This window comes from Microchirus variegatus, assembly GCF_963457635.1.
Source record: "Microchirus variegatus genome assembly, chromosome: 17".
Lineage (NCBI taxonomy): Eukaryota > Metazoa > Chordata > Actinopteri > Pleuronectiformes > Soleidae > Microchirus > Microchirus variegatus.
The window spans coordinates 22,770,263-22,796,499 of NC_139818.1; the positions used below are offsets into that span (position 1 = coordinate 22,770,263).

Genomic DNA, 26,237 nt, shown 5'->3' on the forward strand with positions numbered 1-26,237 from the left:
AAAAGTATGATTTGATAAAAAACATTTATGGCTAACAGCTATGCTAACAGGAAGACTAATAACAATAATAATAATAAAGCGTGCCTGGATGAAACTTGTTACTACACAACATGATTTTAAGCTGCTATTAAAATGATTTAAGAACAAAAAAAGAAAGAAAGAGAGAGCCGTAAAGTTATAAAAAGTTAAAGTTTGCTGCAAATATTTAGGGCTAACAGCTATGCTAACAGCCAGTAGATTTAAGTCGTCACATTGGCATGGCAACAACAGTTTTCGCAACATGGTGTCGTCATTGTCTGGGCGCGTGTTCTCACAAAACTTCAGTTCAATCAAAGAATAAAACGCATCACTTCCTGTTGGCAGTAGGTGGCGCTCTTACTGAAGGTCAACATTGGTGGGTGTAACTCAGTGCTTGGGCCCCGTTAATCATTATTAAAACATTTCACTCTATAAAAGAGTGTTTTCGGAAAAAAAGTGATTTTGAGTAAATTGTAAAAAAAAATTCCACCCGTGTGCACACAAACAAACATGCACATATATTATTTCAGGTCAGAATTCCCCACATCTGCCTTTCAAAGCTTCATCACATCCCTGATCCTCTGTCCGTGGGGGGAAAGTGCCCAGGTCAATCCCCTCCCCTCCCTCCCCTCTGTCCGTCCGTCTTCTCCTTCCTGGTCAAACAACACAATAGTCATCTATCAGAGAGGGCAGCAGGCTGACGCTGTGCTTAATGGAAATAATGCCCGCAGTGCTTTCAGGTGTTCGGTCTAACTTTACCCTCGTACGTCATCCTCAACTGGCCCCCGTCTCTGTTTTAGTCTTTACATTTTTTTTTGTTCCGCCTCACACCTTTAGCCCTCACATCCCCCTGTTGCCCGTTTCCCTTTCCGGTGGGTGGTGTTGGTGGTCGGGGGGGGGAATAATCTCCGGTGTGGCATCTGGAAAAACAGGATTCGTGCGTGTCTGCTGGTGTTGTTATGATTACTGAGCACGACAGGGGTTGGAAGAAACGCTCGGCTTATTTAGCGCAAAGTACAAATGTCAATAAAACAATGAGATCAAGTGCAAACTCGGCATTTGAATAAAGCAAAAACATATGGTTCCTATATGACGCAGGAGTATCGGCCTCCATTCCCAAGGGGTCACATGATAAGTCTGAAAGGTCACAAGGTGATTGATGAGTATAAAAGATCCTAAAACAACATAAAAGCCACTAAAAAATATAATTTATGGCATAATCATAATTTAATCTCTTTGAGTCTTCAGATTAATAAAAAATTTCTGGCAACTCACTCTGCCGGTGTTTCAGATTATAAACATCTGAACATATTTATTTAAAAATACATATATATTTTATTTAATTTTACGTGTATATTTTAATGTAAAGCAAAATCAAATTCAACTACAGCCATAACATTAAGGTAAGTGAATTAAGTACTTTGAAATGCAATAGTAAAGTAATCAGGAAAAGAACTGAACAGAAATAATTATACCAACAACAATAAAAACAGAAATAAAGTAGGATAATTTCAAAGTGTACGAAATAAAGATGTTACATTTTCAACTTTATGAAAATTTGCCGTATGAAAGTAAAAAAAAAGAGAAAAAACAGAGACGTTTCAATTGTATGGAATGGCAGTAAACCCATTTGACCACTAGTGGGCGCCCAAGGGTTTCTACAACATTAAAGGCAACAGGCAGTTTCCTCTTTTGTCACGTCCTCGTCTTTCATCACTACTTCCTGGATACGCGTTTAGAAAAAAAAATACACACACACGGTTCGATTACAACCTTCGATTTAACTGGTGTCCTTTCTTATCCAAACGATGACGAAACGCCGCAGCGATAAAACCCGAGTTTAAGGTCAAGAAAGCGCCGATGATAACGTAAAATAGTATCCGGGGAGGCGGAGAGCGGTGAGTAACGAGACCACTACAGTACAGTTAATGTTAGCATGTTAGCTTCACAAGATATTCTAATCACACTGAGATTTAATTTGTGTTAATTGTGTAATTAATATTAATGTTCGCGGTTTCCCTTTGTGTCGCGCGCGTGTCGCTAAACAAACGCAGGCTAAATGCGAGTCAAATGTTTAAACGGTGTTGTTTTGTTGTCTTTCTGTGCTTCTCCAGAGCGCCACGTCACTGAATTTGCGGGGTCGCGAGAGGAGAGAAAACACAAACCCGGATTATAGTCCGAGCCTAACCTCCGGGTCCGGAGTGAGTCTATTACCACCGCTGCTCGTTCTTTCCCTCTGGACTGTTTTATTTTATTTTATCCCGCCGGGTTTGGACCAGACTAATGTCCAAGATGACGGCGTCCAACTCTGGACTCATCATGAACGTGGTGAACAGCATCGTGGGTGTCAGTGTACTCACCATGCCCTTCTGCTTCAAACAGGTGCGTCCACCTCACCTGCGGGTGCAACGGTCAAATCACTCCCCCCAGAAACAGAGACCCCCTATAATCATGATGTACAAACAGACCCGGGTCTGAAACAATACATACATTCTTTATTGTTGACTCTTGATCAATCGGATCCTCTTTAGCTGCCAATAAGTCCACATGCATGAAAATATAGACATTGAATAAAAATTACTATGCTTTTAAAATATTTTTTTTTGTCAAAATATATATATTTATACTCTAATTTGTGGTAACACACTAGCATACTAGCATTTAGTGAGTGGATAGAGAGTGTGTTTGAGGGGTCTTGGTAGGCTGCTTCCTCTACCATTATTGTAATAATGTGCAAAAAAGATCACAGATTATTTGTGAAGTCATCTCTTAAATTTAAAAACACATGGTGTTTTTTATCATGCTATACTATATATTATATTAGTACCATCTCCTTCTAGCTATTAAAAACAAAATAACATCCCCAGTCACAAAAAGACATTTAAATATATTCATACTGGCAGCATATAGAAGCACATTCTTGCTATGGGGCGACTATATACTGTCACTTATTTTTGTCAGTTTGGGCGGGAAAAAAAACTTTTTCCAGTCTATATTCTCAATAAAGGGAAAAACAAATATGTGTTTTTCCACCACACTGTCTCCTCCCTGTCTAATTTAATTATGCACTTTCCTCCTACAGGAATAGAGACACTGTTGGGGGATTTAATTAGTATATAGTCTTCCTTTTGGGAATTAGGCTTAAGTGAGTGAGTGTCACATTTTCCTTAAAGTTGTTTCTCTTTGTGCCAGCAGTGATCTCACCCCAGCACAATCATAATAATTATTTGAAGAAATAGGGAAAATATCGATATTTTTCATTCCATACATTCCATGTTGCTGCTGTTTTCTCTGTCGCTTTTTATTAAGTTAAAGGATGAACTTTACATTCTTTTGTTTGGTGAGCAAATATTTGCATGTATGCTCTCTTTAAGTCAACGTCACACTGTGTCAGACTCTGGTTTGACACAAACGTTGTGAGTTATTTTGTCTGTTTTTGTTCGATATAGATTGATTTTGCTGGGTAAATATGTTGTTGTGAATGTTACATCGTTCCAAATCAAAACATACACCTTTTAAAATGAAATATTATCATGAAATATCATTGTTGTGATTACGAGATCGAATATTGTGATTATAATTTGACTTTTCATTGTTAAAGCGATTTCCAATTCAAAATCATTGTGATTCTAACTTGGTTTTTGTCGTCATGAAATCAGATTAAAGTTGTTTTCCAGGGTTAGAAAAAAGACGATGTGAACACAAGCAAATCCAAGTAAAACATTTCCATTTATTTAAAGGAGACATATTATGCAAAATCAACTTTTTAATCATTTTAATATTTATATTTGGGACCCTGGAGGCCCTATGAGTCGGCAAAGTGTGAAAAAAGGAGTTCACCCCAAAGGTGCTCGAGCCCAAAGCCTCATTTGAAACACCTGAATTCATTACTTAACTTAGGTGTGGCCTAATACTTTTGTCCCTATAGTGTACCTCGGCTCAACCTGTAATCTTAAAACTGAAGCCTACACAATGAAAACAAAGGATTAGAATCATAATTATGTTCTTTGTCTTTTCTCTCTCACACAGTGTGGCATAGTGCTGGGCACGATTCTCTTGTTCTTCTGCTCCTGGATGACTCACAAGTCGTGCATGTTCCTGGTTCACACGGCCAGCAACACCAAGCGCAGGACGTACGCCGGACTGGGTGAGTTCGGAAAGTCGTCTCAAAGCAAGGGGAACGTGTCTGTGCTTGGCAGTCGCAATAAAGATAAAAAGCATGTCGGCTACAGGAGCTTGAACTTAAACCACCTCACTATTACTCATAACACTGACAAACACGTGGAAGTAAAGATTACAGGTCCAAGCTGCTGGACCCTTCACACACACACACACACACACACACACACACAGGTACAGTAACACACGTGTTGTCGGGAAAGCTTGATAAGAAAGATTATTTTTGTGAAACTGCCACCTGTTTTCTCTCTGAGGTGTTCACACAGTGACGTTATTGTTTTTCTTCTCCGCAGCCTTCCACGCTTACGGGAAAGCGGGAAAAACTCTGGTGGAGACGAGGCAAGTCTCCTTTATTTATCCACCACTATAAATACAAGAAAAACAAGTAAAGAGAGCAAAGAGTAACGAATATACAGTTTATTAGACACTCGGAAATCATTTTTAATGGGATGAAGTAATATAATAAAACCAGGAAACAAGTTTTGATTCAAATATGTGATATTATTTCCTCAGGTAATGATTAATATTCTGTCGAATCTGAATTTTTAGACACATATTTTATATTCCACAAGATCCTCTCCACGTTATTTGATGGAAAAATTAGTTTTAAGATGGATATAACATACAATTAGGAGTTTGTGCACATATATAACTTAACACATACATCTTTAAAGGTAAAATAAAATACACTTGCTTGTAAGGAATGTGTTTATTTTACATTATAAACACTGACAACAGTTAAGTGCAATCTCATGTGTAGCCTATAATACACATAATATTCCGTGTTCTATTATTTGAATCTTTTATATTTGTATTTAATGCCTTTTCACAGGTGTAAAAATACAAATTTTATTTTTTATTACCTTTACTTTATTTTACAGTTTTTGCCTTTCTTATCTTATCTTAAGAGAAAATAACTGTTTCCCTCTGTCTCTGTGTCCCTGCAGTATGATTGGACTGATGTTGGGCACGTGTATCGCCTTCTACGTCGTCATCGCCGATTTGGGTTCTAACTTCTTCGCTCAGCTCTTGGGTTTACAGGTCTGTCCTCTTCTCAGGCTACACAATTTAATTTAAACACACCTGAAATCATACGGCATGCATGTCCCAGTGTTTAAAGGTATATCGAGTATATGAGAAGTTCTGCAAATGTTGTGTGGAGCCTTTCACTCGCAGCTGAGTCAAAGTGTGGCTGATAAGAACCCACGAGGAAAAGATACTCCAAAGGTCTTCGTTTCTGCTCGTCCAAACTGAAAAAAACAACATACGTTCTATTTACATCAGAAATCGGGAAGTCATGTCGCGCGACGTCATTTTTACGTGACTCCCGATTGGCAAAATGAGTCTCTAAAGTAACGCTAATCTTTAAAAACAGGTACGCTGGTTATTTGTAGCGCTGCTCTTTTCCTTTAATAAACAGACCTCCAGTTCGACTGTAGGCGCAGCTAACGGCGCTAAAGGAGCTAAATGGTAAACGGTGCCTGGACTCCGGTGTCGTGGTACGTAAACATGACGTCACGCGTGTCTTTTGCGGCAACGTGCATTAACGTTGACGCCGTTAACATGCCCAGCACTAAACAAAATATCTGGAAAAAGTGACATATGGTCATGGGAAGAGGCACAAAAATCGAACCGAACGATGCCGAAACAGTTAAAAACACTTAAAGTGATAGTTCGGATTTTTGGACATAAGGCCTATTTTCCAACTCAGCCGGTGTGATGGAGACGTCTGGAGACATTTTCAAGAAATTTAATTCAGTTCTTCTAGTTGCCAAGTTCGCTAATGCTATGGCTAGCGCAAGTCAATGATACAAGTTAGCATGACATTAGAAACACTCATACCGACTCCACAGTGCACCCGAGGCAAATCGATTGTAACGGCAGACTATCGATGTACATATCTGTGTTGATAGAATGTTTGAAATAAAACCAACCTTGCAATTTGAGTGATTTATGTCTCAGCAGCAGCAGCGAGACATACTTCCGGCAGCGGCGGACTGATTCCGCTGCCGGAAGTATAGTGCTGGGAAAGTAGTCCCTCAAAAATCCATGCGATGCGACGTTAGTTTTGTTTCAAATATTATTCTATCAACACAGATATGTACATCGATAGTCTGCCGTTACAATCGATTTGCCTTGGGTGCACTGTGGAGTCGCTATGAGTGTTTTTAATGCCATGCTAACTTGTATCATTGACTTGCGCTAGCCATAGCACCAGCGAACTCGGCAACTAGAAGAACTGAATTAAATTTCTTGAAAACGTCTCCAGACGTCTCCATCACACCGGCTGAGTTGGAAAATAGGTCTTATGTTCAAAATTCCGAACTATCCCTTTAACAATCCTGAAAACGTACTTTAATCTCCAACATTTAGTAAACAATGTTAGAAACGACAATGAAACAAAAGGTGAAGTGAAGCCTCAGAGACGTCATCGTTGTTTTATCTCCCTCTCTCCTCCGTATAGGTGACGTTCAGTTTCCGCGTGGTGCTGCTCATCGCCGTCTCCCTCTTCATCGTGCTCCCGCTGAGTCTGCAGAGGAACATGATGTCGTCGCTGCAGTCCTTCTCCGCCATGGCGCTCATGTTCTACACCCTCTTCATGTTCACGGTGAGTCACGTCGACAGCCGACAGCCGCACCCAGAGCATAGCAGACATTTTCTGTCTTGGCAAACAGAGCTTTAACGTTTGGAAAATGGGTCTACAGTTAATGTAGTCCGTGTTGTGTAAAGTAATTGATATAGATACATAACTAATCTCTCTTTACAATGTTAATAACTCACAGTTTTTCTTTACACACAGTTAAGACAGAATCTAGTTTAGTTTTGAGTATATCAGACAACTGAATATTGTTTTCTACCTTCTGAATATCGTGTGGATTAATGTAGTGCTGCAACGGTTAATCTCTTAATTGGTTACTTATTGAAAACTCTGTTAATCGCCAACTATTTCGATAGTTTTGAGTGTTTTTCAAATGATTAAAACAAGATCTCTGACTTTTGCAGAGTCTTAAATGTGAATATTTTCTGGTTTATTTGCTCCTTTTAACAAATAAGTCATTCAAAAACAAGTTCATAATTGATCGATTATGAAAATAATCATCAGTTGCAGCCCTAAATTAATTAAATAGTGTTGTTTTATTCTGTATTGACTCCTCCAACATGATACTGTCTTGCTCCTCCTCCTCCTCTTCTTCCTTCTTTTCCTTCTTCTTCTTCTTTTTTTAAAGAGTAAATCCTCACTGAATCACATCAGGCAGACAAAAAAAGCTGTTGCTGCTCGGCTCCTTCTTTATTAAAGGCTGAAACAAAGGCTTTTTCCCCCTTGGGAAGGAGATGTCACATGGAAATTGGCCACTCGAGACATTTTAAGCACCTGTAAGTGCAAAGTAAATGGTGGCCAGATGGTCAACGGCACTAAACACACAAAAAACCTTTGCGTCTGTGGGGAATTCTCCACAGATTTTTCTCTCTATTTGCTCATTTCATACAAAAAAAAAACTTGGCGTTATCTTAAGTCAACATCACATTTCCATCTACTGATGAGTCTAATACAGTTATTCTTTACCTCCTTTACACGACTCAGCTGTTGGAAACACAGTTGTGCCGATGCCATAAGCTCCAGCTGTGCAGCAAATCCAATAAAGTCCACTCCAATAAAGGAAAGAATGAACAGGCCACAACCTGACTCAGATTAAATGCTCCTGCTGCTTTTGATTTCAACTTTTCCCCTCGTTTGTGGTGCATGTGCTAGGTGGAGCATTTATGGAATATTAAAGGTTTAAAGTGTTAACTTTTGTCTTTTTTTCTGACATCTAATCCAGTCATTTTGGACCAATGACATCAACGCTGAGTATCGTCGTGTTTGCACAGCAAAGATAGACATTAGTTGCCGTTACATGAACAGCATTTTTAGCCCTGTAGCTTGATTTTAATCATGAATAATTATCTTTAATATTTGGATTTTATTCCTTCTACAGTCAGTAATGTTCAAGTAGAACACTATTTAGTTTTTATCCAGATTTAAACATTATTATCTTCCTACTAACCGTAGATTGTTGTACGCCAGATTAAAAGTAAAAGTTGTGAGCAAGAACTGGGGCATCATCTATCTGATTATACCCTTACAGATTATACTATTTGTTACATTTCTGCATTAAAATAGCTTAAAAAGTACAGTTTGACTCAAATTTCAGCCTAATTTCAAAGATATTGACGTTAAAATGCTCTCAGCAGCCTTTTTTCTGCCTCATGTGGTTCTCCTCATTTACTCTTTATGTATTTATGAGTGTGTACATATGAGGGATGCCCGATATTGGATATCGATCTGATTGGCCAATATTTGGTGAGTTCAGAGGTCATTAACGTCATAATTGTCGAAACTCATGCCACAGCAGGTGTAGATGTACATCTGTTTATTTGAGGGAAATAAACATTCAGAAGAAAATAAGTTTTTAAGTTTTTGCCTATATCCGATCAAACGATCCGAAGCCAGTATCGGTCGATACCGATATCGCACTGATGATATCGTGCATCCCTCAGTATGTGATTTAACCGAGCTCCAGTTTTGCTTCCACAGTCGTCAAACTGCTGTTTTCACTGTTGTTGTTTGTGATGTGTTGTGATGTTCAGTGCCGTGGCGTGACAGGAACCTGGATCAGAGTGGTGTGTGTGTGTGTGTGTGCGTGTGTGCGTCTGGTTGTTGAACCAGGCCCCCGGTCCGAGCCTGGTCCGGTCCAGACCCCTAACCCTCTAACAGTGATGTAATAATCTCCTTCCCTCCCCCCTTCCTTTCATCCTACCCTTCATTTCTCTCCTTTATCGCATCGCTATCTCCTTCATCTTCCTCTGTGCCCTCCTCTTCCTCCTCACTCCCCGTTCACTTCCTCCTTACCTCCCCCCCCTCTCCTCTCTCTCTCTCTCTCACGCTGATGATCCTCCTCCTCCTCCTCCTGCTGCTGCTGCTGCTGCTGGCTATGTAGATAGTGTTGTCATCTCTGCGCTACGGCATAATCTCGGGCTCCTGGATGGAGCGCGTTCACCTGTGGCGCCTCAAGGGCGTCATTCAGTGCCTGCCCATTATCGCCACAACCTTCTGCTGTCACCCGTAAGTAAACCACACCCCAGTGTGGGGGAGGGGGGAAGGGAAGAAGCCCTTGCAACTTCATGCTCCTGAAGTCCTCCCCCTGACCACGTCACCTGTTACCTTCCACCCCATTCTTATCAATCACCCCCATTTTTGTTCACCTTTTAACTCGGGTTTGATCTGAGTCGTGTGTGTGTGTGTGTGTTCGTGTGTGTGCGTGTGTGTGTGTGGTGTTGGTGGTTTTGAGGCAGAGGACGGCTCGGGGGAAAACTGTTGTCGAGTGTCATTTCAGCTTATAGCGAGAGGCAGGAAATACATGCTGATCAAAAACCTGTCGAGTGGCGTCGTGTTTTTGTTTTTGTTTTTGTTTGTGTTCAAATCGACACTTTCACCGTCATTCATCACCTCCATCTTGTGAAGCTGCGACAGGTTTTTTTTTAAAGTTCAGTATGGGATTTCCTGCCAAATCTTTTCCTCTTCACTTTCTCTTCTCTCCTCGTTCATTACTTTATTTTCTATTATTATTATTATTATCTGTCCATGAGACGTCAGCTTGGGTTGCAGCCCTCCTCCTCCTCCTCCCCGTCCTCCTCCTCCTCCTCCTCCTCCTCTTCTTCCTGCTCTTGTCTGTATATGGTTCGGGCTGTAACCCACCGTCACCCCCCCTTCCCCCCCTCCTTCCCTGTAGATGGTGCTGTCCTCGTTCAAACATGGGCTGCGCAGCGGTTTGTGGCTAGGGCAAGTCTATGTGGTTCGCTTGGAGGGCGTGTTTCGCTGTATCCCAATCTGTGGGATGGCCTTCGCCTGTCAGTCGTAAGTACTCCGTAACCCCGCCCACCCACCCGCCCCCGCCCGCCTGCACAGGATCATGGAATGAAACCAAAATCTCAGACCATAAATTGACTAATGATGGCAGTAATCGCAATAATCTGAAACAGAGTGGATTGAATGCTTAATTTCTGCATGCAGACTCTGCTCGTGTCGCTCCTCTAGGCCACGGGCCGAAGAGAGACTCACTGATTTGTGGTGGAAATGAGGTGTTTAGCTTATTTCGGACTGACCTCTTTTGACCGTACTGCTACTGCTGATTCTATTTTAAAACCTTAATTGAAAAATCAATAACATTCAGTTGTGTAACGTTGTGCTTCTCCAAAAGGCAGTCCAGACAGATTCATTACATACTTGTTTTTTCGTTTATTTCATTCAACTTTTCTGATTTGTAACATTACACTTTACTAAAATGTACAGGATGGCTTTAACACGTCAACATTTCAGTACATTAAGTCAGTCTTTCACTCTGGAGAATGTACTTCTCACAAAAAATCTAGTTATATTCTTGTAAATTGTCGTCTCAGAATCGTACTGTGAGACTATAAACTCTTTGAATCGATGTCCTTCGATGTTAGACTGTAGTCTTAAAAAAATATCTCCCAAATCTGTAAAAGCAAATGTGTAGGTCGAATTAAATGCAGCGTCCGATGAGTGGACGACCCACTTTACCCCCCCGGCCCCCCGAGCAACAGCCGCCCCCTAACACTAGCTCGTCGTCATATTTGTTTACTTCCTTCATCTTCATCCATCTGCATGTTTGTCACTGCCTCTTTTGTCTCGTCCTCTGCGTGTGTGTGAAGTGTTTGGGATTACAGCGAGTCTGAGTGTACGAAGTCTCGTCTAAGGCTACATCCATACGACCGTGTTTTCAAAAGTACCTAAACTGCGTACCCGTAATACTTCAAAGATAGTTATATCTGGTAAACAGGAAGTTGATTCGCTCCTCTGTAAGTGTTGTAGCTTTTTGTTCCCATTAAACGATCGGAACTGTGTGCGACATCACCTCAAGGACGCTTACGTGTTTATACTAGTCGATAACGACGATAATTTTGCGTACACACACAACGTAGCAACAGTGCTATGTGTTAACTTAATATGGTAGAAGTGCAAATAACCGTTAAAAAAAATTAACAGAGTGTATTGACTCAAGTGGCACCCATTTTAGAATCCAATATCGGGGTTTGAGTGGGTTCTCCGACTTTCCTCGCGCGTTCCACTTGAAACTTCCAACTAGGAACATGGAAATTGGAACCCGCCATTAACTGTTTGTCAAGTTGTGGCTGTCAGAAAATGAATGTGGGGAACTGTATGATCGTCCTTAAAGGCCCATTCATACCCGTACTTTGCGTTCATTTCGTACGTCATTGTGCGTGTCGCAGCAGAGCTTACGTTTACGGACGGATCGGTGCAATACCATCGGAAATCCTGGGGGCAGTATAGTAGGTGTCGCGTTTGGCCCACGCGTTTCAATTTTGCGAGGAGCAGTTAGCTCATAATAGGAGAGGACATAAGACAAACATGTGCGACGTAAAATGTCCCTCTGTGATGCTAGCGTCGGCCGCCAAGTTAACGATATTATCTGCAGCACGCACTCACTTTAAAGAAATGAATGTGGGGAACTGTATGATCGTCCTTAAAGGCCCATTCGTACCCGTACTTTGCGTTCATTTCGTACGTCATTGTGCGTGTCGCAGCAGAGCTTACGTTTACGGACGGATCGGTGCAATACCATCGGAAATCCTGGGGGCAGTATAGTAGGCGTTAACAGACGAAGAAGAGCACGTGCAGGCATTTAAAAATGGAGTCAAGTTTCGTATATTAATCGTACTAGTTTCGTATCGAGCACATTAAAATAGCCTCTTCAACGGTCGTCGTTGACGTCTGCAACTTGGCAGCGCCCTCTGGAGGAAGTTTTGCGTAATGTCCGTACCAAAAGCTAGCGTGGACGACGGCGGAATTTCAGCGTTTTCAAGTGATCATGGGGAGAGTGTGGATGTAGCCTTAGTGCTGGGGAATGAGGACGCAAGTGGGTGGAGCTATGGTGAGGTCGTTAGGGGCCAGGTGTTTGGGTGATGTTAGTGGTTTGCGTAGTTTTTTTGTTTGTTTGTGTGCGTGAGTGAGCGAGCGAGTGAAGGAAGCGTCAGGATTGGGGCGACAGAAAAACGAGACTTTAATGAATGTAAACTACAGAGCCGACATTATAGTACGTCGGAGGTTTTCATTAGTGAGTGAGGTGTTTGTGCGTTAGAAGAAGAAGAAGGAAAAGTGTGTGTCTGTGTGTGTGTGTGTGTGTGTGTGTGTGTGTGTGTTGTGTGCTGGTTCCCACCAGCGCTGCCGAGTGATATTTGGCAGTGTGATTTCTTGGCCTGCGGTCGGGCCGAGCGAGGCGAGCGCTCCGTCAGGCGGCTCAAGCCAAACCACTAATCAACACATTGGACCGGCGCCATCTCACAGAGACACACACACACACACACACACACTGATGTATTCACGGCGCTGATTAAACAGCTCTCAGCACATTGGATTTTTTTTTTTTGTTCTTTATTACATTCATGAAATGTGTTTACTTTCAGTTAAAACATTACTTAACACGGCCATTATCACGGGGGGATGGGAGGGAGCCGGCGCCCCCTCCCCCCCCCCCCCGCTGTCGCGTTTGGCCCACGCGTTTGAATATAGCAGGAGCAGTTAGCTCATAATAGGAGAGGACATAAGACAAACATGTGCGACGTAAAATGTCCCTCTGTGACGCTAGCGTCGGCGCGCTTTCAGCCGCCAAGTTAACGACATTATCTGCGGCACGCACTCACTTTAAAGAGCGCCTCTTGTCATAGTTGCTCCCGTTCAAAGCGAAATAAAAACACATTAGCCTCAGAGTCTGGACTGTCGCGTGACCGTTGGCCTCCCCGCTCACAATATGCCGTTTTTTATTTAACCTTGGCTCGGGAGAGATTTAGCGGTTTCGCGGATTAAACGAGCATTAAGGAATATCACCAACGGGACAGCGCTCGCTCATAAAAACCAGAGAGTGTGACAGAGGCAGAGAAAGTTACGGTGGCGTTTCTCTTCCTCATCTCTTCTCTCTTTGTTTCACTTATAAATAAGAGAGCGAGAGGAGGCGAGCACTAAGAGTCTGTCAGGAGACTTTATAATGCTTTAAAACCTGCCACACACACACACACACACAGATATATAAAGTCTGTAAATTCACAGGTTAATGTGTCGACAGTTTTCTTCTCGTTGCCGCACTTTTCTTATGACAAACTCACTTTCACTACTGTCACACATTATCATTTTTTTTGAGTCTTGATTCGTGTCTGATTCCGATGCCGATATTAGTCAGATTGAGTCATTTTAGACCATTTATGAACGTATGAACGAGTCATTTCAAAGACACAATTCTCCCAACTGTGTCACAAATATTGTTCTCCCCTAAATATAAGTAATAAACAGCACAAACATGCTAAAATGCTAACCCTGTGCACTGTAAATCATGTATATATTTGTATATGTCCAATATTAGAGCCAGAGATTTTGACCAGTATCCCCACGTACGATATTATCAGCATCGTATTTGCTTTAAAATGTATTAAAGAGCCTAAAGAGGCTGCTACCTCCCTGTTTCCATGCTAGCGCCCTCTACAGCTATTCTTTGTTTACGTTTAATTAATATTTCACGATCTGTTAGGACATGAGTATGAAAAATATTGTGTTAATTTCACTACAGATGAGGCTAAAGTTGAGCGCAGGGATAAACGCAAACATAAATCAATATCGGTTTTCGTTATCGACCCGAACACTCGCCCGAGTTAGCAGTTAGCAGGGTCTAAATTAAAGGCCCGTTTTGTTCATCAATCGACTGAAAACCTGATTTTTTTTTTTTTTTTAATTTAAAAGGAGAATTTCTGTTGATAGATTCCCCTAAATTCTACAAACTGGGCCTTTAACTAATCTATAACCTGTAGCAATTGTCAGAACGTATTGTTTTCTCTTAATTTAAACATCAAAATATGTGCTATGGGATTATTGTGGTTGCCAAATTGCGATGTTTGATTTGAAACAGGGATGAATTGTTCAGTCCTACATGACGTCACTTCTGTCACTTTCCAAAAAATCTTTTATGATTTTTATTTATTTAATTATCTAGTTAATTAATTAATTAATTAATTATTTATTTATTTACTTACCTAATTAATTATTTATTTAATTAATTAATTAATTAATTAATTAATTAATTAATACCATTAATTAATTAATTTTAACACGTTGCTGCATTCATGTGTTTGTCAGTTGTTTACTTTTGAGAAGGTTTTGGAGCCCATTTTTTAAAAGAAAAAGGGACTAGTTATTGATCAAAAGTGTGTTTTAATCGGTGCGATTGACTTTCATCGTACATTTACATAAGTCGCAGATGTCCTTGCGAGCATAAATAAGTCAGACTGTTGAAAACGTGAAAACGTCACCGACGACTGACTCGCGTTGTTAAAAAGAACAAAACTGTTAACGAGCTCCAGAAAAGAAGAGAAAACATGAAGTAATGGCTTATTTAAAGGAGGACGAGGCTGACAAGGACACGAGGACAGTGATGCATCATTTGATTATTGAGTGGCACAAATGGGCTCCCATATGGCTGCTCGTTAATGGAGGGCTTTTTGTGTCTTTTTCCGTCCTGAGGTAGCGTCGTAGACCATGACTGAGCAGCTGTTGCCACGCAATTTCTGTCGAGTCATGCTACATTTACAGGAGCCCGACTAGATTTGAGCCTCTAAAAATGTAAATGCACAGATAATTTCAGACGACGCATGAATGCACCAGTGTGGCATGTATTATGTTTGTTTGTTTGTTTGTTTGTTTGTGTTGTTGTTTGAGCTGCTGGTGTCTCACAGGCAGGTGCTGCCGACCTACGACAGCCTGGACGAGCCGTCCGTCAAACGCATGAGCACCATCTTCACGTCGGCCCTCAACGTCGTCACCATCTTCTACATCACAGTGAGTCAAGACGTCACCGGTGTTTCCTCCATTCAGAATAGTTCAGTCTATTCCATGTTGCTTTATTCTGGAACCTTTCAAGCTTAATCCATTCCAATTAACTTTATTCTGGAAAATGTCAAGTTTAATCTCGACATTTCATTTCCAAGTCATTTTATTCTGGAAAATTTCAAGTGTAATCTACTACAGGTAACTTTATCCTGGAAAATGTCAAGTTTAATCTATTCCAGGTAACATTATTCTGGAAAATGTCAAGTTTAATCTATTCCAGGTAACATTATTCTGGAAAATGTCCAGTTTAATCTATTCCAGGTAACATTATTCTGGAAAATGTCAAGTTTACTCTATTCCAGGTAACATTATCCTGGAAAATGTCAAGTTTAATCTATTCCAGGTAACTTTACTCTGGAAAATGTCAAGTTTCATGTATTACAAGTAACTTTAATCTTGACGTATCATGATATTTCAACCTTATTCTGGAAAATGTCAAGTTTAATGTATTACAAGTAACTTTATTCTGGAAAATGTAATCTTGACGTATCATGATACTCCAACTTTATTCTGGAAAATTTCAAGTTCAATCTATTCCAATTAACTTTATTCTGGAAAATGTCAAATTTAATCTAATCCAAGTAACTGTATCCTAGAAAATTTCAAGTTTAATCTCGACATGTCATTATATTCCAACATTATTCTGGAAAATGTCCAGTTTAATCTCGGAATGTGGACTTGGATCCCAACATGATATTCTAGTTGAATTCTCGAAAGTTTGAGTTTAATCTCGTCATGGCCCTAACACGTTGTACCTTCAATTATAATCCATCAGAATAATCCTTCTACCTCCACTTTCCATTACACCACACATTTTCTTATATCGAAGAAAAAGAGGAAACTAAACCAGGTTCATGTTCGTCCTCACTTCTCTAAACCAAGGTCGGCTTCTTCGGCTACGTCAGCTTCACGGACGACATCGCGGGCAACGTGCTCATGAACTTCCCGTCCAACCTGGTGACGGAGATGATCCGCGTGGGCTTCATGATGTCCGTGGCCGTGGGATTCCCCATGATGATCCTGCCTTGTCGCCAGGCCATCAACACCATGCTCTTTGAGCAGCAGGTCAGCTCCAATACTAGACCCTGTACATTGGGATTAAGGTGGAACATTTGAGGTTTTTTAATGACGTCATGTGGTTTTTATTCATATATTTTGATTTTGTATGAGTGAAAAGGTGTTGAAATTAAGTTTTTAGTTCACTTAAAGTGACTTGGTGACATTTTGTTTTGAGTCAGAAACTGCCACCTATTTAGCAGCGGAAGGAAGAAGCTCAGAAAATCGCTCCGACTTTTAAAGTAGCCGTAATCTTTTAATCCTGCGCTCGTTATTGTTGAAATGGCGGGCGGCGGAGTCGTTCCCGTGGTTGCAGTAGTGTGTGTTTGACAGTCGTAAAAAAAAGACAGAAACGTCTTCGTTTATCCGAGTTTTTTTGATCGCGTCCAGATGTGAACGCGGGGCACATTAACTCGTCTGACTGTCTCTTTTCATTTAGATAATTCTCCGTCGCACTGATGTGCTCTAAGTAGAGTAAGATGCTGGGAAAAAAGGGAGGGAGGGGGAATCATTTCATGTACACACACACACACACACACACACACACGTTGCTTGAATTTTCCTTCTTTTCTCTTTCTCTTGTGCTTCCGTCGTCCTCGCAGCAGAAGGATGGGACGTTTGCTGCCGGGGGATACATGCCTCCTCTGCGCTTCAAGATGATCACCCTCTGCATCGTGTTTGGAACCATGCTGGGAGGCATCCTCATTCCCAACGGTACGTCCTCCCCTCTCTCTCTCTACACACACACTGAATTAAAAGTGCCACATGTATGTGTGTGTTGGGTCTTTAAGGTGCATGCGTTTTCCTCTCTGTGGGCGGAGCCGCTGCGTTTTTTTTTTTTTTACGACGTGTTTGAATGTGACTTTACGAGTCAGTGACTGTCACACTCTAACACAGTCCTTAAATCAGGGCCCTAACTTTTATCTCCCGCGAGACGGGGGCCGACGGGAAGATAGGGCTATTATTCTAGCACTCACACACACACACACTCGCAAAACACATGTACACACACACACACCACACTGTCTCTAATTCTGGACTCTTTCTGGATGGAGATCTAACCGTGAACATGTGTGTGTGAGCGAGTTTGGACGGATAATCGGACTAAACAGACTGAGGAGACGGGAGCTAAGGACCCTGCAGAGGGGAGGGTGGGGGGGGGGTGGACACTAAATCTGAGGCGGACAATACGGCGTCCGTCCACTGGATGAACGATGAGGTTTCCAGGCCCAACGCAGAGCCAACGGAGGCCCCACAGAGACCGGGGGTGAGGGCCAGGGCTTCTGCTGCCAGGCTTCCTGGTTTTCTGGGCAGCTGCCGGGTCATAAACGACAGAGGCAGTTAGGAAGTGGCCGTGTGAAGGGAAACTGACGTGTTTTGCCCCGTGGATTACTGTAATTGTTGGTGAAGTTCCCCTTCCAAGTGTGTTCATGAAGCTGTGTGGAACTTCGGTTGGCATCAAAACTCAAAGGATGCTTAGTTTGTACAGAACTTTCACTATTTCTGAGAGTAAAGTCAGATTTCTGAGTCAGAATTTCTGAGTTTAAAGTCAGAATTTCTGAGTTTAAAGTCAGAATTTCTGAGAATAAAGTCAGAATTTCTGAGAATAAAGAATAAAGAGTTTTCTGACATTTAGCAAAGGAAATGCTAAATATTTATGACTATTTCTGAGCGTGAAGTCAGAATTCTGAGTTTAAAGTTAACATTTCTGAGAAAAAAAAGTCAGAATTTCTGAGAAAAAAAGTTAGAATTCTGAGTTTTCTGACATTTAGCAAAGGAAATGTCGAAAATCTCAATATTTAAAAGAGTAGTCGATTGTGAGCGGAATCACGATCTGTAGAGCCATATAATAATCACTGTGTTTATCTTGCCCTGATCTCTCCTTCAGTGGAAACCATCTTGGGTCTGACTGGAGCCACCATGGGCAGTCTCATCTGCTTCATATGCCCCGCCCTCATCTTCAGGAAAATCCAGAAGAACAGCTTCGTCGCTCAGGTGACGACCCCCCCACACTCTGCACTTTTCTAACCCTACGTTTTCGGTGAATTAAAAGACTAAATGACGAGGTTTATTCTGTCTGTGTCCTGTAGCTGGTGCTCTGCGTGGGTCTGGGCATCCTCATCATCAGCACCTTCACCACTCTCTCGATATCGGCGAGCAGCCCCGCCGTCAAAACCCCGGCCCTGGCACCGACGCCTGCCAACAAGAACAACAACGTGCCGCTCCCGGACCTCCACGACCCGCACGGTAAAAAAGAATCGCGTATCTACATACGCGGAAAAAGTGCAGAGTCCTAATTACTAGCATTTGTATCCCCGCCATTGACGTGAGATTCCGTGCAGAACAATGAGCGAGTAAAGTTAACTCGCGCCGTCGATGAAAAGTGCTTCACTAAATGAGCCGTTGAAACATTTTAGCTCAGTCGGCTGAAGCCGCGGTTTCCTCCTCGAAGAAATTGGACTGCGGTAATTATTTCATACAAAATGCATCATCAACACAAGAGAAACGGGGGGGGGGGGGGGGGGAAAGGCAGCACAAAGCCACAGGAAAAGAAAGGCTTTCTTTCATCTGTGTGAGAACAAAAGATGGAGACAGACAGGGTTACAGACAGACAGGCAGGGCAGAGAGATAACCTCTTGATAATATCTGAGTGCAGCGCCGTGTGCTCGACATTGATGGAGCAAGAGTGATGCCCTTCAAACTCCAGCAATTTCTCCTCTCCCCACTCTTCTCCCTCAGTTCATTTCGCTGCTGCCGCCCTCCTCCCCTCCCCTTCCACACCTCCTCCTCCTCCTCCTCCTCCTCCTCCTCCTCCTCCACCCTCGTCTCCTCCCGTATCTCCCTTGGCAGCGATAAAATGCCTGCGAGCTCTGGCTGCATAAAAGGAAAGTGTGATGTGAGGAAAGGGTTGGGGAGGGCAGAGAGTGCACAGACAGAACCCGGCTTTTTTTTTTAACTTAAATTCCTGCCTTTAGTTTGGTTTAATTGAGTCAAAAAATCCTTTATTTGAATTTTAATACCACTCTCTCTCATTCATTATACTGCGTCTATACTGTGTTGCTATTTGCAGTGTTTGCTGCCCCCTGGTGGATCGTACGCGTGAGAAATGAGCAGCCCCAGAAAATCAATTACAGCCGAGAGTAACAGTCTTACGCAAAAGGGTGTTAATTTATTTTAATGCCCACAATAAATGTGTACAATAAACACCACTTAACACGGGGAATAAAGATAGCGATAAATAAACTACATTACAATACAGTGGTTTTACCTTTTGCCAACAAGAGGGAGGAGGAGGAGGAGGAGGAGGGGAAAGAAACGTATGAATAAATGAGATGTCACATTTATGGTTTCTTAATTTAGTCTCATATTTCTGAGCTTTATAACCTGTGGAGAGGGAGGAAAAAAATACAACAAAGGCAAACAAAAAAAATCCTGTAAGGAATTGGGGGGGAATATATCCTGGTGTGTTTTTATAGATGTATAAATCTGACGGGGAGAACAGGTTTGGCTGGTGATAAAGGGCCCATCGTTTTTATGAGCGGTGTCGTCACAGGATTGTGTGGTTTTTTTTTTTGTGGTGACGCAGGCAATCCCGGAAACAAGAAGTCTGTGGACATGGAGAAGCCTGACGTCAACGGCGGCGACGCGGCGGCGGCGGCTCAGGCCGCGGCGAGGAACCGGGGCGAGGAGCCGCAGATTAAAGGACCGGTGGAGGAGCCTGAGGACGGGAAGAAGAAGAAGAAGAAGGAGGTGGAGGAGGCGGAGGCGGCGCAGCTGGACCGTCCTGATGCCGGTGAGGACGCGGACACTTTAACTCTCAAACAGCTTCAGAGTCAATGTGATGGTTAAATGTCTTGTTGTGGGGAGATTGGGTGGGTTAGGGTTAGGGTTAGGGTTAGGGTTAAGGTTAGTGTTGGGCTAACCCTGAAATTGGCTCAAAGTTTTTTGGATGTTTATAGCACTGTGTCAGCGCATTCAGTTAGGGCAAGGCTAACCCTAATCTTTAGGCTAACCCTAACCCTCCATAGAGGCTAAAATGGTGAAGAAACGACCAGACCAGCCAAGAGAAAAAACGAGACCTATCTTCACAGATGTTCACACAGACATCGTTTATGTATTAGCATCCACTTTAGCTGTGCGCTTAAAGCACTGCTACTCGTCCTGGGGTTCAAAGTTCAAAGTATGGGATGCATATATAATAAGAAAGACGTTCTACAGGGCTCCTACGAGTCCTAAATTGACACGGGTCATAGAAAGTGCTTGAATTTTTGTGCAAGAAAGACGTGAAGGTCATATTTAAGTAAAGGTCTCCCTTGTTTGTTACGACGTCACCTACTGTTTCATGCCCTGCGTTGCTCGGTGTACGTGGATTACGGAGAGTAAACGTCGAGTCATAATTACTAGCAGGTGTTGCTCATTGTTCCACGCAGAACAATGAGCGAGTTAAGTTAAGCAGAGAGCACAAATGACGACGTGATGCCTGGGAAATGAAAATTCCAAGATCTCTGTCTCACCAAAAGAATATTACTATTACTACAAATATGACTTTGACCAAGATCCCGAAAACAGACGCAGAGCGAGCTTTAAATCAATAAAAGTGGACGCGATCTTGGGCGAAGACGCTCTTACACAAGTTGCCCTCCCATCTTTAGCTGTGTCATCGCATTCAGTCCTTGAATTTGAGAGATATTGGTCCTGGAAAGCCCTTTAAAAACCCAGTTATATCACTATACTTCAACACATTCTATAGTCAAGTATGTATAATGATGTTTTAATGCATCGGTAATCAAATCCTGGTCCTTTGAAGTATGACATACTTTGAGATTGACACCAAAAAAACAGAAGAATTTTACGTCAAGTTTTTCGTTTTCTTTTGTGTTTTCTCAGGTGTGGCCGTACCGGAGGGTGAAGCCCACAGACACGAGCCGCCCGTCCCTCACGACGCGGTCAAAACCGACACGAGAAATAAGGTCGCGGGAGGAGCCGAGGAACCCAGCAGAGACGAGGAGCGCGCGGAGGCGGACGACGCGAAGGGAAGCGAACAGAAGCCAGCGGACGCCGTCGTGAGGAAAGAGGAGGTGGATTTGGGCGGAGGCGAAGTTCACTCCAATGAGATCGTGGACAACGCGGCGGCGGCGGCAGAGGCGGAGAACAAGCAGGACGCCAAGGAAGCGGTGAAGGCTCCTGTGGTGGACAATGTCGACGCGGCTGTGAAGGTGGAGAACAAAGCTCCAGAGGCTCCGGAGAAACGTGAGTGTTTGTCATTGTCGTTTTTAATGGAAAGTAGAAAGAAAGACAGAGTTTGTGATTTTGTTTTTGCGTGCGTGTGATTCTTCAGCTCAGCTTCCTGAAGGAGAACATCGTCCTGTGGCGGAAGGCGCCGCAGACAGCAAGGACACCGCGGATGAAAAGATGGAGGGTAAGAGGAGATTTGGATGGCAAATATTTTTCTACCTGCAGACTTTAGGAAAAAAGTTTTGTGGATGTTCACGGCACAGGAAATGCACTGTTCCTCTGACAGGAAGTCCCACCACAGAAGACACATTTCTACTTTTGTACTTTAAAGTAGGGCCGAGTGTAAAAGAAAAATAGATTCTCTATATTTTCACATAGACATTTAGGCATAAAATCCTTAAATCGATCTTTTACGATATGCAATGTCCCGTATCTGCCGGGATATGCACAGATCTTTGCGTGACCGCGGGCTGTTAGCGCCGCTGAGGCTAAGCTAACGATGCGGTGACGCAATTGTTCGCACAGGACAATTTGTGTCGTTAGAACAATACGACGTCACTGTTGACTTCTTCTGAAGTCTAAAGATAGCATGGGTGCAGGCCTAGCCGCACTCACAGCACCCTCTGCTGGACAACATGTCAATTACTTCAAAATGCCTGATGTGCTTCTTTAATTTGCCTGATGTGCTTCTTTAATTTGCTTGTTTGAGTTTTTTCAGACAGCTTTTTATGTAAACAATATTATTATTTTTATGTAAGAATTTTACTGCATGTGTTTTTATTTTTTGCTCCTGCCTCTCTTTTTTCCCCCCTCATCTCGCTTGGCTTTGATTTATTTATCCTCTGTATTATCATCGTCTTTGTGAGGTGTTTGAAGGAGTTAGAAACTCTTAAAAACTGTCTTTTGTTGACTCTTTGTTGTTTACTTTTGCCCTCTTTCTCTCTCTTTCTGCCCCTTCTTTTTCTTTCTCTCTGCTGGATTCCTGTCACAGTGATAAAAAAGTTGGTTGCAGGTATGAACTCGCTCTTGGCTTTTCTTCTTCTTCGCGACCTACTCTGGTCTGTCAACCATTATATTTACATATAAACATGAAACCCTTTAATGCACTCACCTCTTAACATGCTCATTTCTGCCGCTTCTTATTAACGTCAACAGCCACGTATGTGTTCATTGATCCCGGCTCTACATCGTCTACATCAAACGAGCTTCTCACAGATCCCTAACCCAGTGCACAATTCTCTCAGCGTCGGTCTGTGACTCGGGTTTTAATGCAGCGTTTGTTGTTTGTGTTCCGTGCAGAAGGACAGATCGACCACGTGGTGCTGCTGCAGGTGATCAAGGAGCAACAGGAGCAGCAGAAGAGGCTTCTGGACCAGCAGGAGAAGCTACTGGCCGTCATCGAGGAGCAACACAAGGAGATCCACCAGAAACAGCCAGCCGGTGCGTTACATTACACTATATAAGAATGTTTTTCCAGTAAGTTCAGTAGTTAACACGTTAGCGGCGGGTTAAAGTTAACGCATGACACGTTTCCATGACGACTGACCGGGAAAAGATAATGAAAACGAGTGTCTAAAGTAAGGCTAAACTTGAAAAAACAGAGGCACACATACGCAGTACACAGGTAGGCTGCTCTTTGTGTCAAATAAACAGACAGCTCCAGTTTGACTGTAGTCGCGCTAACGGCGCTAACGCTAACGTTAACGCGCGACGCGTTTCCGCGACGACTGACCAGAAAAAGAAACGCGTGACGTCATGTTTACGGGCCATGGCACCGGAGTCCAGGCACAGTTTACCAGTTAGCTCCGTTAGCTTCTTTAGTGCCGTTAGCGTGCCGACAGTCGAACTAGAGTGGTCTGTTTATTCAACGAAAAGAGCAGCGCTATCGGGAGTCACGTAAACATGACGTCACACGTGTCTTTTTGCGGTCAGTCGTCCGCATGGAAATGCGTTGTTGGTTAACGTTGACGCCGTTAACCGCCGCTAACGCGTTAGCGTGCCCAGCGCTACTTTCTCGATATCAAAGCCCTCAAAGTAGACAGAGTGTGTAGATGTTGTGGTTGTTTCTTAAAGGTGCTGCTGAAGCTGAGGCAGAGAAAGGCGTTCAGGAGCCCGTGGAGGTGATGGAAGGTGGAGGAGCAAAGGCCAAAGAGTCTGGACTGGCCTCAGACCTGAAGGAGGCAGCTGGAGCTGGAGCTGGGGTCGGGGCAGGTGTTGGTGCTGGAGCCGGAGCTCCACAGGGTGGTGTGGTTGTGGACCAGAATCAAGCCCCCGTTGGAGATAACGCAGCAGAGGCTAAAGTAGCTGCTCCAGCTCCCTACAAGGAAGATTTCCATGTTGCACCTGAAGGAGAATCTCACATCCAGAATGAGGTGGGAGCGCGGGGAGTGCCGCTGGCAAAGATGAGATTGGAGCCTGAAAACAATCTGGTGGAGCAGCTCAAGAGCGAAGAGAAAAGCCTCGTAATGGAAAACGAGAAGATCGACAAAGAGATCAAGGCAAGGCTGGGAAACGAGGTGGAGAGCGAGGTCGAGGAGAAGGAGAGGATCGAGAAAGAGGTGAAGGCGATGGTGGAGAAAGAGCGCCTGGAAAGAGATGAGAAGGAGAAGCTGGCCAAGGCACAAGAGCTGGAGAAGGGGAAAGCAGAGAGGGAGAGGATAGAGAAGGAGGTGCAGGCGAGGGTGGAGAAGGAGAGGCTGGAAAGGGAGGAGAGGGAAAGGGTCGCTAAGGCACAGGAAATGGAGAAGGAGAAAGCAGAGAAAGAACAGATAGAAAGAGAGGTGCAGGCGCGGCTGGAGAAGGAGAGAGCGCAGAAGTTAGAGGCGGCAGAAAGAGAGAAAGCTGCAGCAGAGTCTGCGAAGCAGGAGAAAGAGAGAATAGACAAAGAAATAGTCGCGAGAGCGGAGAAACAACAGGCGGCGGAGGAGGCTCGGGAGAAGCTGGAGGAGCTGAAGCGAGTGGTAGAGGCCCGGAAAGCGGCGCAGGGCGCAGAGAGAGAAGACGGCGGCGAGGCTTTGAAGAACGGCGGACGAGACCTCAAAGAGAACACTGCTGCCGACGCGGACCCTGGAGAAGGCGCTGAAGACGGAGCTGTCAGAGCCGGGATGAGCCCTCAGGGCTCCCACGAGAAGGTCAGGGACCAGGGAGACACGGATCTGAGGAGGAGGCGCAGGGCGCTGGGACCTAAAGAGGCCGGAGGGCCCCCGGAGGAGGCCGTGGGGTCCAGGGGGGTTCACGGCCTGGAGCCCCTGCTGGAGCTGGGGGGCTCCAACCTGCACGTTGCCCTGGAGGAGCGGCTGCTGGCCGGGGCCATGGTGCACTCACGGCAGATTAAACAGGCCTCAGAGGACGAGGCAGCGGAATAACACAGACTCTATTCGTTTAATGGTTACATCTAAAACAAAACAACAACAAAAAAAGAACCTGCAGGACGTTCCTTCACCGTGGAACATGAGAATAACGTTGCCTTACATTCTTTTTGAAACAGTTTCTCTTCACCTGAAACTGTGTGCTCTAGAAATAACCAAAGTCTTTATGAAAGTGTAAATATTAACTTATTTTTGTTGTGTGGCAGAGAATTGTATATAAATCTATGCAAATACCATAGACCATATATATATATGAAGAAAAAAAGTGGAAGTAGTCGTGGGTTTGCGATTTGATACCAGCTGTCAATCACACTAGTGTCCGCTCACATTTATCAACAGGTTTCCTCCAAATAGGAAGATCATTTCAAAAATGTTCTATTGAAGAAGAGCAGGAACTAGTGATTGAGAGACCATGAACTCCTCAGGAAAGTGTTTTACTGATGTTACAAATAAAAGTGGAAAGCGTACAACGTTCCATGTATGTGGAATGTTGTGGAGAGAAAAAAAAGCATATATATTTGTGTATAGAGCTGCAACTAACGATTATTTTCATAATCGATTAATCTGTCGATTATTTTGTCGATTAATCGATGAATCGTTTGGTCCTGAAAATGTTAAAAAAACGTTGGTCAGTGTTTGTCAAAGCTGGAAATTATGATGTTCTCGAATGTCTTATTTTGTTCACAAACCAAAATGATTCAGTTTTAATGATTTCTTTGTTTATGTGGAGCAAAGAAACCAAGAAAATATTCACATTTAAGAAGCTAAAACAATCAGAAATCTTGTTTTAATCATGAAAAAAGTTTCAAACCGATTATCGATTATCACAATAGTTGACGATTAATATAGTAATGGATTAATGATCGATTCATCGTTTCAGCTCTAGTTGTGTATGTTCGTTTGTGGGTCATTTAAATGTATTTTGTAGAGACCGTCCTCCTCCACCGCGTCCGTGCTTCGTCGTGTGGCATTTTTTACTCATTTCTCAGAGGTGTAAATATTGTAAATCTGTCGCGCTTTAACTGTGGATTCAGGACCTTGTGTTTTTACTTCACTTTTTCAAAATGAAAGTCACCTTATTTAACCTCACGCTGGAGCGACACGGTCAACAGAGAAGCCTTATTCAGCTTTTTTTTCCAAACTGTGGACCATGAAGTAGTTTCTTAGTGCCTTAAAGTCCATGTGATGCAGCAGAACAAAAATGTGGCAGTTGTTTCCTTCTCGCTTTCTCTTGCACACGACCTCTTTAACTGTAAACGGTACAGTCAGATTGTTGAACTATATATATATGTATAAGATTTGTACATTGTGTGACGTATATGTTTGTAATGTTCCCCTCGGTCGGACCGTCGCTTTGTACAAGAGGCTATTTTTCTATGTGCAATGGTACATTCTGGTGATGAGATTAAAGTGAAAGATGTAAACGC

The 26,237-nt window shown here is 43.1% G+C and overlaps 1 protein-coding gene across 1 annotated transcript; it reads left to right on the plus strand.

The window, feature by feature from the left end:
* Window positions 1–1,879: 1,879 nt before the first annotated feature.
* Window positions 1,880–26,228, plus strand: slc38a10 (solute carrier family 38 member 10). Its single transcript, XM_083903764.1, has 18 exons — window positions 1,880–1,916; window positions 2,133–2,400; window positions 4,048–4,165; window positions 4,491–4,536; window positions 5,145–5,238; window positions 6,662–6,805; window positions 9,969–10,093; window positions 14,998–15,100; window positions 16,034–16,216; window positions 16,810–16,921; window positions 18,096–18,202; window positions 18,298–18,454; window positions 19,794–20,000; window positions 21,095–21,457; window positions 21,546–21,626; window positions 22,434–22,454; window positions 22,742–22,882; window positions 23,516–26,228. The coding sequence occupies exons 2-18, from the start codon at window positions 2,302–2,304 to the stop codon at window positions 24,805–24,807; spliced, it is 3,393 nt and encodes a 1,130-aa protein (XP_083759890.1). The 5' UTR covers window positions 1,880–1,916; window positions 2,133–2,301; the 3' UTR covers window positions 24,808–26,228.
* The last annotated feature ends 9 nt before the right edge of the window (window positions 26,229–26,237 follow it).